Source organism: Sinohyriopsis cumingii, chromosome 16 (genome assembly GCF_028554795.1).
Source record: "Sinohyriopsis cumingii isolate HCF-2022 chromosome 16, ASM2855479v2, whole genome shotgun sequence".
Taxonomy (NCBI): domain Eukaryota; kingdom Metazoa; phylum Mollusca; class Bivalvia; order Unionida; family Unionidae; genus Sinohyriopsis; species Sinohyriopsis cumingii.
This window is the reverse complement of record NC_142976.1, coordinates 77,651,497-77,669,446: the sequence shown is the minus strand read 5'-3', so window position 1 is coordinate 77,669,446 and position 17,950 is coordinate 77,651,497. Positions and strand designations below refer to the sequence as shown.

Below are 17,950 nucleotides of genomic sequence, written 5' to 3'. Positions count from 1 at the left end.
CGAAGTATGAGCTACCAACAAAGTTGGCGAACAACACAAGGTAGACAAGACGTGTTATTCTGCATATTATATTCCTTTCATTATATTGCCCTTGACCTTAGACTTTTTCAGCCAGAAATAAAAAGAATTATTAATTACATCAAGAGCAAGCCACCAAAATAGTTCGGTAACTGCTGATGGTGGATAACTAAGATTAGTGTGCTGAAACTGAATTGATAATAGATTAACATCATAATAAAAATATGCTCTGCTATTTGGCAGATTATAAACACTTTAGGTCTAAGAAATTCAGAAACAAGTACAAAACTGATACTCAATAAACTTCAATCAGGTTATCTCCATAAGCAGAGAAATATGAATATCAAATTTCATTTATAACTCAGTCTTAATCACACTAACAAAATATTTGTTTAAAAAAATCCAAACATTACGAAAGTAAAAACTGGAAAATTAATGTCATGGTCTCAAAATCTAGTCTGGTCATTTACTTGTGATGATGATGTAGAGTACAGAATGTCATGGCATTGCTAGCATTGTAAAATTATGCCTTCCTGTATTTTGTTTTATTCTGCAAATTTTACCTTGAGAATCCTTCACTAGAGCCACCTTTTCATCTGAGTTGAAAACTTCAGAGCTCTGTTCATCCTGATGTTCTTCAAGGGTATTACTTGTTTCCTTCTGATCTAATAATTCTGGCTCTTCATCACTCGAGTCTGACAGTTCAACACTGCTGGAGTCCTCAGCATCTGTTTCTTCTTCACTTGTAGAAAAATAAACAATCTCCTGCCAAAATAGATATATGTATGTCAAGAAAGTCTGATTTTTAATTAGAACACTATACAGTTATTGCTTGCTTGTAAATGTACATTTTCTCTAACAATATTTATATTTGATAGTTTTACTCAGTTATAAATAACAACTTATTAATTTTAATCCCTAAAGCATACCATTTTTGGTAAATTTCAGCTGAAATTTATGAACATTGTTTTCTAAACTTTTTATTTAAATAATCTGGACTGCACAAATTTTTTGCAAGGGAAAGAACCCTGTGTAACCTGAACCTATGAGCTTTAATAGTCAATATCACTGGCTACTTCTCATCCTTTCAATTACAAACAAGATGGCTATTTTTAAAGAGAAACGACTGATTACATTGCATCCAATTTTAGAGCTATTTTAACTGTGCTGAATTCCATTAATATGTGCAGGGGTTGCTAACAATAAAAAGTCACTCTGGGCTGCTAACAATAAAAAATCACTGCTGCGCTGCTAACAATAAAAAGTCACTGCTGGGCTGCTAACAATAAAAAGTCACTGCTGGGCTGCTAACAATAAAACAATAAAAAATCACTGCTGGGCTGCTAACAATAAAAAGTCACTGCTGGGCTGCTAACAATAAAACAATAAAAAATCACTGCTGGGCTGCTAACAATAAAAAGTCACTGCTGGGCTGCTAACAGTAAAAAGTTACTCTGAAGATATTCATGACTTAAGTCCACCTAGCAAGTTTACTCAAAATCAGGTAAAAAAAAATAGTTTCTGGAGTGGTAACAAACTGAGTCAATCAAATGCAAGGTCAATTCATGAATAGGTGTGGAACTTGTCCTCATCCAACTCCTGAAAATCTTGATCATATAATCCTACAATCCAAGTTTAATCAAAATCTGCTAAGAAATATGGCCCCAAGAGTGTAAGTAGCCTAGCTAAACAGATGCGAGATCAAATCATTCATATGTATGGATCTTGCTCATTCTCAAACTCAAGGAAGAGCTTGATGATAAAATACCTGTTCCAAGTTTGACTAAATTCAGAACAGAAACATACTTACTGAACATGTGTGTCACTGACCTAATTTATGTCAGGGAAATGTACTTACCAAATTTATGTATCAAACAAACACATTCACGGAATTTATGTGTTAAAGATACATGCTTACCTAATTTAATTGTCAGGGAAACATATCTTTTTAATTTATGTGTCAATTAAATATGCTTACCTAATTTAAGTATCAAGGAAACATACTGAATGTATGTGTCATTTCCCTAATTAATGCATCAGTGAAATATTCTTACTGAATTTTATGTGTCAAAGAAACATGCTTACCTACTTTATGTCAAGGAAACATGCATACTGAATTATGTGTCGTCTGCCTAATTTATGAGTCAGGAAAATGTACTTAATGAATTTATGTGTCATTTACCTAATTTGTGTGTCATTTACCTAATTTATGTGCCAGGGAAACATCTTTTTAATTTATGTATCAAGTAAACATACTTACCTAATTTATGTGTCAAGTTAACATATAGAATTAACCTTTTTTAAACCACAGAATTTCTTATTTAACTAAAGAAACAAAATTAATCCACTGTTCATCATTAACATTATAAAGGAAATTTATCTTTAGATGAGTGAATGATGGTAAACTAACAGTTCTACTATATAAAAAATGTAAATTTAATCTTTATATCCACTAAACATTGACAATCCATCAAAGGTTATGTATTTTGAGCTGTTTAAGACCAAAGCATTGAATACATATACTAATAGCTAAGTGATGACATCATTGTTCACTCAAGCACTCAAATACACCCTGGATCAGCTGTAATCTTGGAGGTGACACTATTTAAGTTCAACTAAATGTTGTTCCAGAAATCATTTATAACAACAAAAAACACAAACATATGCCAAATGATCTAAAATTACAAACCTCCTCTTCAAACAACTCCTCCATCTCTGCTGGCAGTATTTGAATTTGTGACTGTGGAATCACGCATTTCTGCTGCAAAGGACGTATCCATTCTGCTATCCCCAACAGACAACCCAACTCTTCTAGGCGGTTCTGTTTCCAGGGTGATCTGCTTAACTCCATTAGTAATACTTTGGACTTGGTGGATCCAACAACTTGCCCCAGTGGCTCCAGGAATATCTATGTGTATAATTATATTTTGTATTTTTATTTGCCTCCATAACAGTGGTAAGGCATGTATCCAAAACACTTTGGGAAGTTTTGCATTTAGGTCAGTTTCTGTTACTTTTGTGTGCCATCCATGATTCACAAACACATTTCATTACTACAGTAAAACTTCAATTATTGGTACACCAATTACCTCCTTTTTCTCAATTCAAAAACTGATGGAATGTACTCTGCACTCAGACCTACACCTTCTTCCCTGCATCATTAACATGTATGCAGATCATCAGTGACTGGCAGAATTTAGAAAAATATATATTATGTAGGTTCTAATTGAAAATATACGAGAAAAAACTAGAATTATTAGTGATGGGTACATTACAAAGTCTGGCTCACAACAATTTGCTCCACAGGGCTTCAAATAGAGGATCGTTGTTTTAAACCAGTGTTAGGAGAATACTGGCCTTCAGGGGCCATAACTCCTTTAGATGATTGCATGCAATGTGTGAGATTTAGCTCCTTCAAGGGCTCATCGATACAAGCAACATCCAATGTAGAGATATCCAATATAAAGCAGACGAGACAAAAGACACAAAAGATATGTCTATGTCAATGAAATAATGTCCACATCAAATTTATCAGATTATGCCAAATGGTTTCTGAGCCATGCTGATTACAAGCAAATCACAGGCTAAAGAAATGTATTTTTTTGACAACTCTTTAAAAAAAACTGTAATGAGAAAAAACTCACAAAAGGCACATCCAGGCCTATGAGACACTATACACACCAAACTGCACCAGAATATACTTGATGGCTCTTGATCTATAACAATTACAAGTAACAAAGGACAATAATTCTATACTGCTCTGGTGGCCTAGTGGTTAGAAAGTCCGCCTCGGATGTGGGAGGTCGTGGGTTCGATCCCTGACCAAGTCAAAACAAAGACTTACAAAAATGGTACGAACAGCTGCCTCACTTGGCGCTCAGCATTAAGAGGTTAGTGTTAGGACTGGTTGGCCTGGTGTCAGAATAATGTGACTGGGTGGGACATCATGCTACATGTCTACAGCATGATGCCCCAGTGCTAGACATCACTGTAAACTGCCACACTGCAGACATCGTAGCAATATGACTGAAAAATTGTTAAAGCTACGTTAAAAATCCAAACTACATCACACAACACACAATAACTCTATCATAGCTGAACCTGAAAAAAGGCAAAATCAAAAAGACTCATCTATATATACATGCAATTCACCTACCATATGGCATCCCAAAATGTGCAAGGGATGCAGACCTCTGGTAATTACAAAGTGTGAGAACAGATCAACAGATGGATAGATGGTCTGACAGATGGAAAAGGCATTGCATTGTTCATATATTTTGATACATGACCATAACAAAAGAAACCTTAATTCCACATTTCGAAGATACTGACAGGGTTCACATATTTTTGTCATACAAAACTGTCCAGGTCTTTTTAATTTCTTTTTATGTATTAAATTTAATTTTTCAAGAAATGCTTATGACCCTTTCTGAACAGAAAGGAAAACATTAAGGGGTTTTTATTGTGTTCATTTTTCAAATCAAAAGCAATTTCACTAGAAACATGGAAAACTATTGAAATTCTGATAAATTTGCATGTAACCCATTTTAATTTACAAAACAAAAATGTTACTTTACTCTGCTTAACTGCATATGCATGCAGTTAGCATATAGAAATTGTTGGTCTTAAATTCTGACAAGAAGCCTTTAACGATTATATACCTTTGTACAAAATGAAGGACTTGTGCTTTTTATTTTTAAAATCCACTGAAGCAAGTATGAGGGACAATTGTTCCATGGAGTGCATTGCAACAGATACTCATCCCTGTCATCACTTTACTCACCATGCTACAATTACTAAAAGACAACTGGAGCCCGATGCAGACTTGATACCAAAAGGGATTTAAACCTGCGATTTTCAATCCAAACATAATATTTTCATGATTTGAAGAAATTTTAATATCGAGTTTTCATCATGAGACAGTCTAAAAAGTAAACCTGGTTCCCGTAGTGACTGTTCTTGATGACAATAAGTCTGCAAAATTGTCCACAGTAACTCATAATTAATATATGCTGTGTTAACACATTAACCCATAGCGACGACTTAATGGGGCAAGAGGTTGTAGCCTACTGCCGAGTTCTGTAGCGTCATGGTCATGCATGATACACCAAAGTGGGTAGTATTATAGAAAGGTAGACAGACGTAGCTCTACAATGATACCAAATAATCTGGAATATCTAGTTGCACTACAAAATATGGATAAAAAACCCTCATTTTTTGGACCCGACTTTATTCTACCCAAAATTTGCCCGTGGTTGGAATCCGATTTTGTGTCCGGATTTTAGACTTTTTGGTCTCAAATCTAAGGCAAACCGGTATGAACTGCAAACAGACAGATGAGCCTTTGCAAAAAGTAGGATAAGATGGGCATAAGATGGGCATTTGGAATAAAAAGTGGTCTCGATACAAAAATAATGGCCCCGTATAGCAAAAAAAAAAGAAAAAAAACCTCCAACTTTTACCCTTCTGCTCATGCGTGAGTCAAATAGCCAATGAAAAATGATGTTTATAACACGACTAGGCAGTATGTTATTGAAAGTTTCCTACTCGATTTTCAGGCAAAAATGACAAAAACCTCCAGGGGTTAATGTGTTAAGCAATACAAAAATAGATTGTATGCTTCATGCAGTCGTTTTCAAGGACACCAAGTGCATAAGATTCTGCTCTGAGAAATGCCCAACAGTTGCTGATTTGGACTTTTAACATAGCTTTAACAATTTTTCAGTCATGTCACTACGATGTCGGCAGTGTAGCAGTTTATAGTGATGTTGGACAGTGGGGCATCATGCTGCAGACATGCAGCATGATGTCCCCCACAGTCACATTATCCTGACACCAGGCAAACAAGTCCTAACACTAACCTCTTAATGCTGAGTGCCAAGCGAGGCAGCTGTTAGTACCATTTTTGTAAGTCTTTGGTATGACTCGGCCAGGATCGAACCCATGACCTCCTGCATCCAAGGCGAATGCTCTAACCATTAGGCCACTGGAATGGTTCCCAACAGTTGGAACATTTCTACCTAAATAGCAAGGTATGATAAAATTAATGTTGTTGTTGTTGTTGTTGTTGTGGGGTTTAACGCCATTTTTCAGTGCACGATAGGCTATGCATGGCAGCCAGTATTAATGGTGGAGGAAGAACCCGGGAAGAACCACCGACCCACAAGAAGCTACTTGCAAGCTTTCTCACATACCCACATTGGACGAATCACAGTCTCGAACCCACGCAGACCAAGATGAGATGGCAGTGATCCGTAACAGAGAGCGCTTTAGACCACTCGGCCACTCGGGGCCCTGATAAAATTAACTGTAAAGGCAAGTTGTACTTGTAGTTGTTGTAGGGTTTAACACCATTTTTCAGCACAAGATAGGCTATACATGGCAGCCAGTATAAATGGTGGAGGAAGAACACTGGAAACCCCGGAAAACCACTGACCCACAAGAAGCTACTGGCAAGCTTTCTCACATAACCACATTGGCCGAACCCAAGACTCGAACCCACGCAGATAGAGGTGATATGGAAATGATCCATAAGGGTGAGCACTTTAGACCACTTGGCTACTCGGGGTCCCATAAAGGCAAGTGGAACGAGTCCTAGTTAACTTTTTACAATAATGCCTAACAGCGAGTTCCCTAAGCAAACTAAAAAAAAAAAGGAAATATTAATCACAATAAATTTTTTTAAAACTTGACATATTAAAAGGTAATCTGGGGAAGATAAGCTTTACTAATCTATATCGAAGATTTACCAACATTACATGTTGCAGATGTGTGGGCATAGTGTGATACTAGACTAGTCTTCATATCTGCAACATAAGATTATCAATGCTGTGCACAGTAAAGGGTAACCAGTGTACTTGACCTGTCCAGTCCCCTGAGTGCTTCAATTCAAGATACAAACATATTTTCAGCAACAACACAAATGGCATCTCCACCGACTGAAGAGTTCTGCAACTTCCAAACATTTCGGTAAGAACTCAATAAATTTAATTCAGGATTAGTACATGAAAGCCAAAATTACACAGTGTTTCTGCTATCAAGTGGATCCTGAAAATTCCCTGCCTTTCCTCAACCTGGATCAATATTTGTAAAATTAAATGGCTTTTCCTAGTAAGGAATTGACCTATTGTCCTGACTTTTCCTAATTTCCCATTAGTGTGCAAACCATGAATTTAACTATAAAGTTATAGAGGTAGAATTCACTTCTTAATTTTCTAAGATATACTGTGCAGCCTATTCTTACCAGCCACTCTGGTATAGGAAAAACTAGCTATTAGCAATGGGTACATAACCAAGCCCAACTCACTAAAAATTAGTTACCTATATTCAGATATCAAAGTTAGTAGATGGACATTCACTAGAAAGGTGTACTCATTTAAGGTCTTATCACTATAAAGGTACATCCTAACTTTGGTTGAAGTCAAATCAATGACTCCGACCTCCTGATTCTTCCTCACCTCAAGTGCAAGTCATCCGCAAAGTTTGGTCAAGATCAGTAAACAATGAACAAACTGCATATGTATGATTTTTCAGAACAAAACTGGTAACAGATGGATGGATAGTTGGACAGACAACATCATAATACAATGTGCTCCACCTTATGGCAGGGCTGTAAAGAATGGTTTAGCAAACAGAAGAATACCATAAAAAAATTACATATATTTACCTTATTAGCTACAGCTACACAAATGTGAATTGGTATCTTCATCAAACACTGAAGCACAAAATGTGAAGCAAAATGGCTGGAGGAACTGGCTGAGCTGGGTGGACCACCTGATGAAAATAGGAACATTTTGTTACTTAAACTGATTTTTGAATCAATGGGGTAAAGAATGGCAGAAATATTGGATAACAGTGATTTTTCTTGTTCATTTTAACTATCATTACTGGTAAGGTCAAATAAATATGTGTGGTTCTGGTTACCCAATTAACCATATTTTTTTCCTGCAGACCTTTTGTTGTCATCCATTTAGCAGAAGAAATGATAACAAAATCTGGCAGCCATATTGGAGGCAAGATCAGCACCATTTTCCTGCAGTACCAAACAGCCATCATATGCCTTGTAGTAAAAAACCCACATAGATATTACCATCTGTTCAGAAGTAGTGATGAGATTTTTACCATGGCAGTTATACTGGCATTAGGATCGACACCATTTTCCTGAAGGACTAACCAGACATTTAAGCAGTATTTTAATGTAAACCCCATTGAAATATTACCATCCATTCAGAATGAGTAGTGTTAACGAGATTTTTTAGATGGCCACCATGGCAGCTATAATGAATGTATGACTGACACGATTTTCTTTTAGGACCAACTAGTGAAAGCCCCATGTCAATATGACTATCCATTCAGGATTTATAACAGAAACAAGATTTTCAAGATGGCCAATATGGCAGCAAGGTATAAGATGGATGGATGATAGACAACAGATAATGAATGAAAGATCATCACATAAGCTCTTCTGGTTTATGACCAGTGGAGCTCAAAATAAATGTCTCAAGAATTCTAAAGGTCATTATAATATTACCTGCACCAGTCAGATCTACATTATGTCAGAAATCTAGCTTTTAATAAGATTGTAAATTGCAAAATCCACTCGTAACATAAGACATTTGATTTATTACAAAAATACTATAAGATGAACAAAAATCCTTTATCCAGGGGCTCAAAACAAGTTCAACATTTTGCAAGCAGGTAAGATATTATATTAACTGCCTAGGATTTTAGTTGAATATTTAAATTAGTGTGGGATTCCAATATATCCCCTTTCCGCTGCAAATAGAAATTGTCCAAATTTCTGACCCTATTACAAATACCTGGGGTCATGCACTGTGGGTCAGCAGCGTGCATCTGCATCAGTGCCGACTTGACATGGTTGGCTAATAAAGCCACTGGCAGGTTGTTGATTCCTTTCTTGGTGGCGACAAGTGACACCAGCTGACCACACACCAATAAAACATTTTTTTGTCCAAGTGCCTCGGCAAACAACTCCTCTGATGCATTATTGGTCAATTTGATCAGATGACCAGGATGAGTCTCTAGGGCAAGGATATCTATTATAGCAATTCTTCCACCTATATAAAAAAAATTAAAAGATTTCATTCAAGGACTTACTAAAAAAATATAAATACCATTTGTGCAATTTATATCAGAACATTTAAAAGTTTTGAAAGTAAAAAATCTGATTACCAACAAAAAATTAAAAAGTAGCAAGAATGGTCAACATGGCATATGACATCCAATAAGACATGCAACACAACTACGACTACCACCATTTACATTACCAATTATTTTCCAAGATTAAAATTTACCACTTGCATTCTTGCAAAATGTGAATTGTGGAAATGCAAACAGATTTCAGGTTCCTACACCTTTTTTGTGTCACATTTTCCAGTGATATACTGCAAATCATTATTAAAACTCTGTATGTATATAAATTTAACAAATCATTAGTAAAACTCTACAAGTATATAAATTTAGCAAAATACAAATGCAGTATTTCCAAATGTAAAATTAAATTTGCTTTGTGACTGTTTTTTTTCTCAAAACCATGAGGTAAACTGTTTACCTTGAATAGTGTGACCACACATACGCCTGTACCTACTGAAAGGTCAGAGCACAACCATTATGTTTCAAGAGTATTCAGATTATCTCTTTCTCACCCAACCATTTATTAACAGATACGGTAATATTTTTCCAATATTATCTTCATTAATATAAAATCAGTAACATACTAGTCTCCTCTCATGACATGTCATCTGCAAGTATCTTTAGTAGGTCAGCCAACCACGGATATTTGTGCCACATATCCCAGCTATCCCATGAAAAAAAACACTGTCCTGTTCAGTCTGGTAAGGCCGACAGTTTATGACATTTCCATGGTCCAAAAGACAAACTTTGATGGGTGTAATCTTGATCTACATTGCTTTAGGGCTTCCATGACAAATTATTCAATAATAAGGTCATACATCCTGATATATAGTTAGAACTGGATATACTGTTTTCTAACCTACACTGCATTAAGGGCTTCAATGACAACTTATTCAATACTGAGGTCTTACTTCCCGGTGTATAGTTAGAACTGGATAAACTGTTTTCTAATACGCACTGCTTTGAGGCATGAGAACACAACCTTTTTCGTCCAAGGGCCAGATTGCATTTTCTAAGACCACTTGAGGGCCACAAAGACTAATTTCTTAATATAATTATTGTTCAAAGGGGCCAGATTTCTGTGTTGTTTTAATATGCCCTAAGGACTAGATCCGGCCTGCGGGCCATGGGTTGTGCACCCCTGCTTATGGGCATCCACGACAACTTATTCAATACTGAGGTCATTCTTCCTTGTGTATAGTTAGAACTGGATAAACTGTTTTCTAACACGCATTGCTTTAAGGGCTTCCATGACAACTTATTCAATACTGAGGCCATTCTTCCTGGTGTATAGTTAGAACTGGATAAACTGTTTTCTAATCTACATTGCTTTAAGGGCTTCCATGACAACTTATTCAATATTGAGGTCTTACTTCATTTAAATTAAGGGTAGCACTTATCAAGATGCATCCCTTCCCCAAGTGTCATGCTTCCAGCTATAACAGCATGCAGACAGTGTGAAAAATACATTAAATACAAACACTGAAGCAAAAATGTACAACTAATGTACATATCTGTCCCAATTTAGTCCCCTTTTCTGGAGGAAGATGTTATGAAACCCACTTAAAACAGTTCCCTTGGACCCAGGAAGAAAGACCAGTTAACAATAAATGAGGATGAACATATGCACATTCTTTGGTATGTGTGGGGGGTAGAAGAAAAGCTTACCTCCACCTTAAAGAGACGAGTATACAGAACAGGTTTTTAAAAAATGCCATTATTAATAGGATTTTGCAAAGCTGATATATTCTCAACTCATGAAAAAAAGTAACTGGTAAAGAAATAAGTTAAATTTTGAGCCCTGTTTTGCCAATCTAATCTTGGGTTCCACCTCTACAGCTGACATCTGAAATGGTTAGAGGAACTTTTTCAGTATTTGTGGTTCCTTGAATTCCACTATGCTTCTTTATCACTCATGGCCGCCTATGCAGAGATTTCTTTGTTCTTCGTGAGTATACATCAACAAAAATACATTATCAACATCACAATGTAACAATCTTGTACACATAAATGAACATGCCTATTATATCTATAGAAAAGTGACTGTGCTTGGAAGATAAACTTTGGTTGATCCATTCAAACAGCAAGAGAGGCCATATTGGGTCACAATGGAAAGAAAAATGTGCTCATGCTTGAAGTGATTGGTTAAGCATGTTTAAGGATCTTCATGAGAAATAAAGTCTTCACTGAGGCAGCCATGTGAGATAAAGGAGCACAGTGATAATGTCCTTTTATTTAGCTAAAAAATAAATGGTGAGGATGAGTGTGTCAATGGAAGGGCAATTGAGCTTGAGAAAAAAACACCACTCTGCAATGAAATATTATTCATATATGGACCCATTTTTGTTCATTATTTTCTTCATAAATTTATGAAATTTATTTATGTTAGAAGTTGTGTATTACCTTCCAAATTTAATGTTCTAGTGCCTCCATATTTCTGTATGAAGTCCTTCAGTCTGCCATGCTCTGGTTCAAAAACAAGCTTCCAATGACTCCATTCTGCTAGGTCCTCTAGCAGAGGGCAGTTGTGTAAACAGATGAGAACTGCCTCACGTGTCTGATGGCCTAATATTCCTACTTGTAATTTTGACTGGGAAAATGATCTGAAAAAAATTAAAGATCCTTGGTCTCTTATGTAATCAGTGACACCTCATACTCAAGCCATGACCTCTGACCACTTGGTTCTCATTTCACTTTAACTCATTGTTTCTAGATGCAAAAGTTGTGACCATAGAGGAAAGAAGACAAAAGCAGTCAGCATTTGAAATGGTTGCAGAAACTGAAATGCAAAAAGAAATTATCACTGGTTTCATAGTGGTGTTACTATAATCTGCAAAAACTAGAAATAAGATCTCTTAGGATGACACTCGAAGGCATTTTTTATTCTTCCAACAAGATGTCCACTCATCAAGAAAAGCATATTTAGAGTAGTAGACAATATAAAGAATTTTATGGATGACTGATGCTGATGCTATGACACTTAAGCATATTTACAGGCTTTGCAGTTTGTTTGTTTTTTAAACATTTAAGGTCCATTCCAGGCTTTCTACTGGATAACATTTTTTTAAAGGTTCACATGACTGTTTCTGAATGGAATCAACAACAAACTGACTTTGAAAACGTAAAATCAAAAGCCATTTCATTTTTTAAGACTCTCCCATAACATCTGAATTACACAAAAGAACATCTAGTATGACAAAATGAACATGTACAAGACCACAGGATGTATCCTAGAACAAGTCACCCCCAATCAGCCATGGGAAACACTTTAACTTCAAGAATCCTGTCGACAACATTACAATCTAAACATTTATTAATTATTAGGACAATTTTATAATCCCACCAGGAACAGTGCTATAACAAGAATATGATTAACCAGTAGATGCTGAAACAACAGGAACCATATATAATACTGCAGTGGTCATATGTTTTGTAATTCAAAAATAAATTGGCTATGTTTGTTTAAAAAACACAGGATAAAAAGCCCTTGTAATTATTAAATAAATAATACAAAAGAGCAGCTTTCTAACTACTTCTTTGTTTACCTGTTTTTAAAAAAAAAAATTCTCTTTTATGTTTTCTTTTCTTTTAAAGGTTTTACAGACATAAAATTAGATGAGACAGTAGTCCCCCTCTTGAACGGCCCCCCTGACCAGCGGCCACCTGCTCCTTATGGCCAGAATCTGTTGGCACCGACGAGTTTGTGTTCAAAAGTACCCCTCACGAAAGGCCACCCGGATAACGCGACCAGTGGCCAGCATATTAGTGCAATAATATAAAATTTACCCCTCACAAGCGGCCGCATTTTATTTGAATATGTATCCAGAACCAGTATTTTATTCATAACGTGTGTTAAGTAATCCGATTTCTGTTATCCCGATGTCAGGTTTTCGTTACTGAAAGAAGTGTTGAGTAAAGTACATTTACTGCTAAGGTTAATATTATATCATTTATGCCTCACGAGAAACCAAATTTATTCCATAAAAACCGAGAAAGACTCAAATTTTAACCCATACAAAAGGGTACGTCCAATTAGCCTTACTGCTGTGTTATCGTAAGATGTCCGGTTTAGTCACTGATAATTGTTAAGATTACAATTATTTAACAGTAGTAACAGCTGAGAAGTGGCAGTATCGATGTACAATACCCAAGTCAGCAGGAAAATGGTTTGATAGCCATTATGGCTTCCCTTAGTAAGATGTTGAGCTTGTTCTCTTTGATAATCAGTGGCTATTACTACTGACAATAATTGTCAAAATTACGAATCCTAACGGCCACGAGGTCAAATCTGTGTGATGTTAATGGTACATATCGAAGCCGTTTTGGCTTCTCTTAGTGTAAAGAAACATATAAAAACAATAGGGTACCAGACTGTGACTAATGAATCACGTGACAAGATCACTTCCTTTAAAAACACAGGGCAATTTGTTCAGATGCATACAAAATTGTTTTATCAGTATGTAGTTGGCAACATGAATAACTTACTGCAAAAAGATCAACATGTCATTGAGGAAAAGAAAAATTATCAGTTTAGAAGAGAAAGTGAAAGTAATTCAACTGACGGGGGGGTGTCGTTGAGGATCCTTGCAGAAAACTAATGTCGGGAAGACTCAGATAAACAATATCGTGAACAATAATGAACAATTCTGCAGAAGTGGGAAGGTGAAATGGACGGAGAAAGGAAGATTGCTTGAGCCAGGAGATGTTTGTATCCTGATTTGAATGACAAGAAAAAGCAACAATTCTGTCAGTTGAATTGGGATATGACGACTTTACCGCAAGTAACTGATGGTTGCACAGATTTCAAGTGTGACACAATATTAAGTGTTCTGTCCTTAGTGGAGAATCAGATGATGTTAATAATGAAGTTGTTGAAGATTGGAACAAAAGACTAAACGATATATGCAGGGGATGTGACAGCAAGGATATTTTTAATGTGACAAGACTGGTTTGTTTTTTAGACTGTTACCAACAAAGTGACAGATGATGTGATCTGTAACATAATTATAAAGACAGTTTTAAAACTATATCAACGGTTATTCACAGCATTCTTTTGAAAATGATGACACAGTTTGTTTTACATTTATTTCACATCATGCATGTGATTTTTTTCATATGTATTTACTATTCGCATTTGTCATCCCCCTCTTATAAGGCATTAGGGGTGGCCTTATAAGAGGGGGACTACTGTACATACATATACAGGGGCACCGAGTGACCAATTGGTCTAAAGAGCTCACTGTTACGGATCACTGACATCTCACCTCTGTCTATGTGGGTTCGAGTCTCGGAATTGGCCAATGTGGGTATGTGAGAAAGCTTGCCAGTAGCTTCTCATGGGTTGGTAGTTCTTTCTGGGGTTTTCCCAGATTCTTTCTCCACCATTTATATTGGCTGCCATGTATAGCCTACTTTAATTTGAAAATATGGCATTAAACCCTACAACAACAACATACATGTACATGTTTTGGTTTTGTTTGGTGCTTTACTGCACATCAACCCATTATATTTTCTGCAATCACATAGCAGCTGAAAATTTCTTGTTATTTTCCCCAGCCTTCGCTGAATTAGAAGGCTTTTTCCAGTCAGGGACAAACCTGTTATTTCCCTCAGTTTTTTTCCTAATATCTCAGGAGCAAAGGAACCATGTATTTAGAGTAGTCAACAATTTACAGAGACTGGTATTGAGGACTGATGCCAAGGCCATGAGAGTTGAGCATATTATAAGTACACCTCTCCCTCGATAACTTGCACACAACGGGGTCCACAAACATACACCGCACTATAAGCGAGGTGCGAGTTCCCGAGGGACCTCCAAAAATAAAAAAAAAAATTGCTTTGACATCGAGAAAACTGTAGGGGGGAGCAGCGTTAGGGAACTGGGCTGTTTAATGACTGAATCCTCATTTTACAATCACGTTGATAATAACTTTTAATAATGCACAATTTCTAATTAAGCTGTTCGTTATTCTGTTTAAATAACATTTTTTTTTCTCAAGATATCCAACATATGAAAGATCGTGCCAGCTGGTTTGAACAACCATCACGTGTACGCGAAAAATATGTGTATTACATCACCGCTTTATGTTTTCTTGATGAGTCTGGTTCCCGTAGTGGTGTTTAGTAGCACCTTGCCAAATCGGAAGTCCATAATTTGGGAAGTATACTAACTGTTGACACGCCACCAAACAAGATTCCTTTTTTTTTAAAAACAAGTGACATTTATTTCGTGACACGTCTACGTCTAAATTCAATTTTTTTTTATTGTTCAATTAGTACAATATTAATGTCGTGATTTCAATTGAATTAATAATGAAATTTCTTATCATCCCTGAGGATATCTCTAAATGCCAGTTCAAGAATTCTCTGAAAATCGCTTGCCCACAATGGTCAATATCTGTTAAATCAAGCTCTATATTTTACGAAGTATTCATTTCGCTTGGCTGCCTTGTTATCTTTGATCAGTTATGAAAGAGTCGGTTAAGGTAGTTTCTGTTACATACACAATAACGTTTATTACAGTGTTTGATTGATCAAATGAAGTGAGTTCACCTGACATATGACCGAAGCCTTTTAAGTTAGTCCGTTTTTGTGTCTTAACTTTTCTTTTATTCCACCTCCTTTTTTAATTCAAAAGACATAAGTAATGTGATAATACAAAGGAGGCCAGCTTTTAATTCAGTGCAACAATATAACAAATACTTCCGCAAGTCAGTTATCAAAACACAGTCAGCACTTAATTAAGTTCTCAGAGAAACGCTCGCGGACATGGCTGTTACGGTAGATTGACGCATTTTACGTTTAATTACAAGAGGACACATTGCATTTATGATGATTACACTTAAAAGGAACTAAAAGATGGAACTAGAATACAAATTTTAATGGATACGTTCTTTTAATTTAATTTGTATTTATTTAATAAAGTACTGCCTCCACTCGGCGTAAGTGACATTTTCATTGATTGAAATTTCCTTATATATCTTTAATTGCGGTGTACTAGGAATGTCATTTGGAAAGAAAATGTAAAAAAAATTGTATGAGCTATTTTTAAATTTGATGTTTAATAGTGTTGATTAAAATTTCCAGGTCCTATCAACCATTTTCAACGATAAAATGAGCGATACATCAAAATTTCCGTTATCAATTTTGATCGCGATTTTCTTCAAGTTCAACAAATAGGAAGACATTTTTTGGGGATTTTCGGGTTTTAAAAAATGGGCTACACGCCTGACACCGCATTATAAGCGGGCTTGCGAGTTATCGAGGGAGTGGTGTACCCAACAATATCCAATATAAGTGCATATTAAAATGATCCAAAATAATATGTAATTAAGTTCCTATTCCCATGAAAACCAATCAATTATTAAACTGTTGCATTCAAAGACTTTTTCCATTGTGATTGACTAAAAAAGTGCAATGAAATTATGTTTTTCATTCAATTATTTATTAATATTTTGTTCTTTTTACACTTCTTATGCATGTTCACATGGAAATAATAATCCAATGTGTTGACTAGTTTGAATCGAGACAGAATAATCAAATAAATTTTAATCTTTTCTATGACTACTTTTCTTCCCACAAGTCTGCCAGTATGCTTTTAACCTTTCAAGGAATCTAGACAGTGCCATGGTAACACACTGACTTTGCACTTCTATGATAATGAATCTGATCTTTACTCAAGTACATTCCAAGGATCGAGGGTCACCAATCCAGTTATTCAGAGCACGAGAGCAGTGTTTGGTTAGGCAATCATTAGCTAGATCTAGGCTTGTACTAGATGAACAACCCTGCTCTATGGGAAGTTAGTATGTAGTGATAGGTTACAAAAACTGGCAGTCAAGAGAGGCAGCCTGCCAGGAACAATGCATACAAATTTTGTTTCACTCATATAAGAGCTTGCAAATGAGATGTCTAAACAGAGGCTGCAAGAACAATGATAACAGTTAATTTAACCTGAATGCTGTCTGTCCAATATGTATTTATACCTATTTACACTATGATTTTGACTAAATATACATTAACTAACGGCTTGGAATGTTTATTTGCTAATTTTGAATAAGTAAATTATGTGCCAACTTAATATGAACATACATCTGCCAGGTTGAAAATTTCCATGACAGAAGAGAGCACCTATTTTCACTGGTATCAATTGTTTGCTTCTGCAAAAGAAACTTCTTCGTACTTAAATTCATATACTCAGGAAGAGGCCATATTTACACAGACGGATCATCATTCATCAGATCTTTAAATTCATGGTTTTGGCAACTATGAGTGGCAAAATGAAGTCACCAGCAAACATTTTGACCTTATATTTTAGAGATTTAAATTTTTTTTTACCTGTATCTTTTATTTTGTATGTAACGTTTACAGAATTATATCTTTACCCGTTAATTTGTAATACTCCATGTTTAAGTTTATTTGGAAGCATTCACCTTCCTAACATATGGTTGCAATTGCTCATTTTTACCACAAAAAATTACATTTTTTAACCCAGCTCTTAATTAGCAGCAAATAGCCTGTGTTGTTCTGATGTACCATTAAACTTTTAACCCATTTCAGACAGGCTACAATCCAGTGGTGTTTTACATATTCAGACTAGATACAGTTTCAGTTGTATGTTCACCACATTCCATCTACCACTTCACAGAATGTGTGCGTGTGTGTGATTTGGATTTTTAATGTAGCTGTAACAATTTTTCAGTCATATCGAAATAGAATGAGCTTAAAGAAACAATTGTGGAGATCAACATGGCAGTCAGTACTAAATAGGCAAGTGATG

The 17,950-nt window shown here is 35.8% G+C and overlaps 1 protein-coding gene across 1 annotated transcript in view; it reads right to left on the bottom strand.

Moving 5' to 3' along the window:
* The window catches only part of LOC149780851 (uncharacterized), a 172,607-nt gene that overhangs the window by 103,045 nt on the left and 51,612 nt on the right, over positions 1-17,950 (bottom strand). The window contains exons 8-12 of the mRNA XM_089937935.1: positions 11,575-11,774; positions 8,838-9,095; positions 7,685-7,791; positions 2,708-2,926; positions 582-783 (exon numbers count right to left, since the gene is read on the bottom strand). Coding sequence (XP_089794061.1) covers positions 582-783; positions 2,708-2,926; positions 7,685-7,791; positions 8,838-9,095; positions 11,575-11,774 — 986 coding nt within the window. The remainder of the gene's footprint in view (positions 1-581; positions 784-2,707; positions 2,927-7,684; positions 7,792-8,837; positions 9,096-11,574; positions 11,775-17,950) is intronic.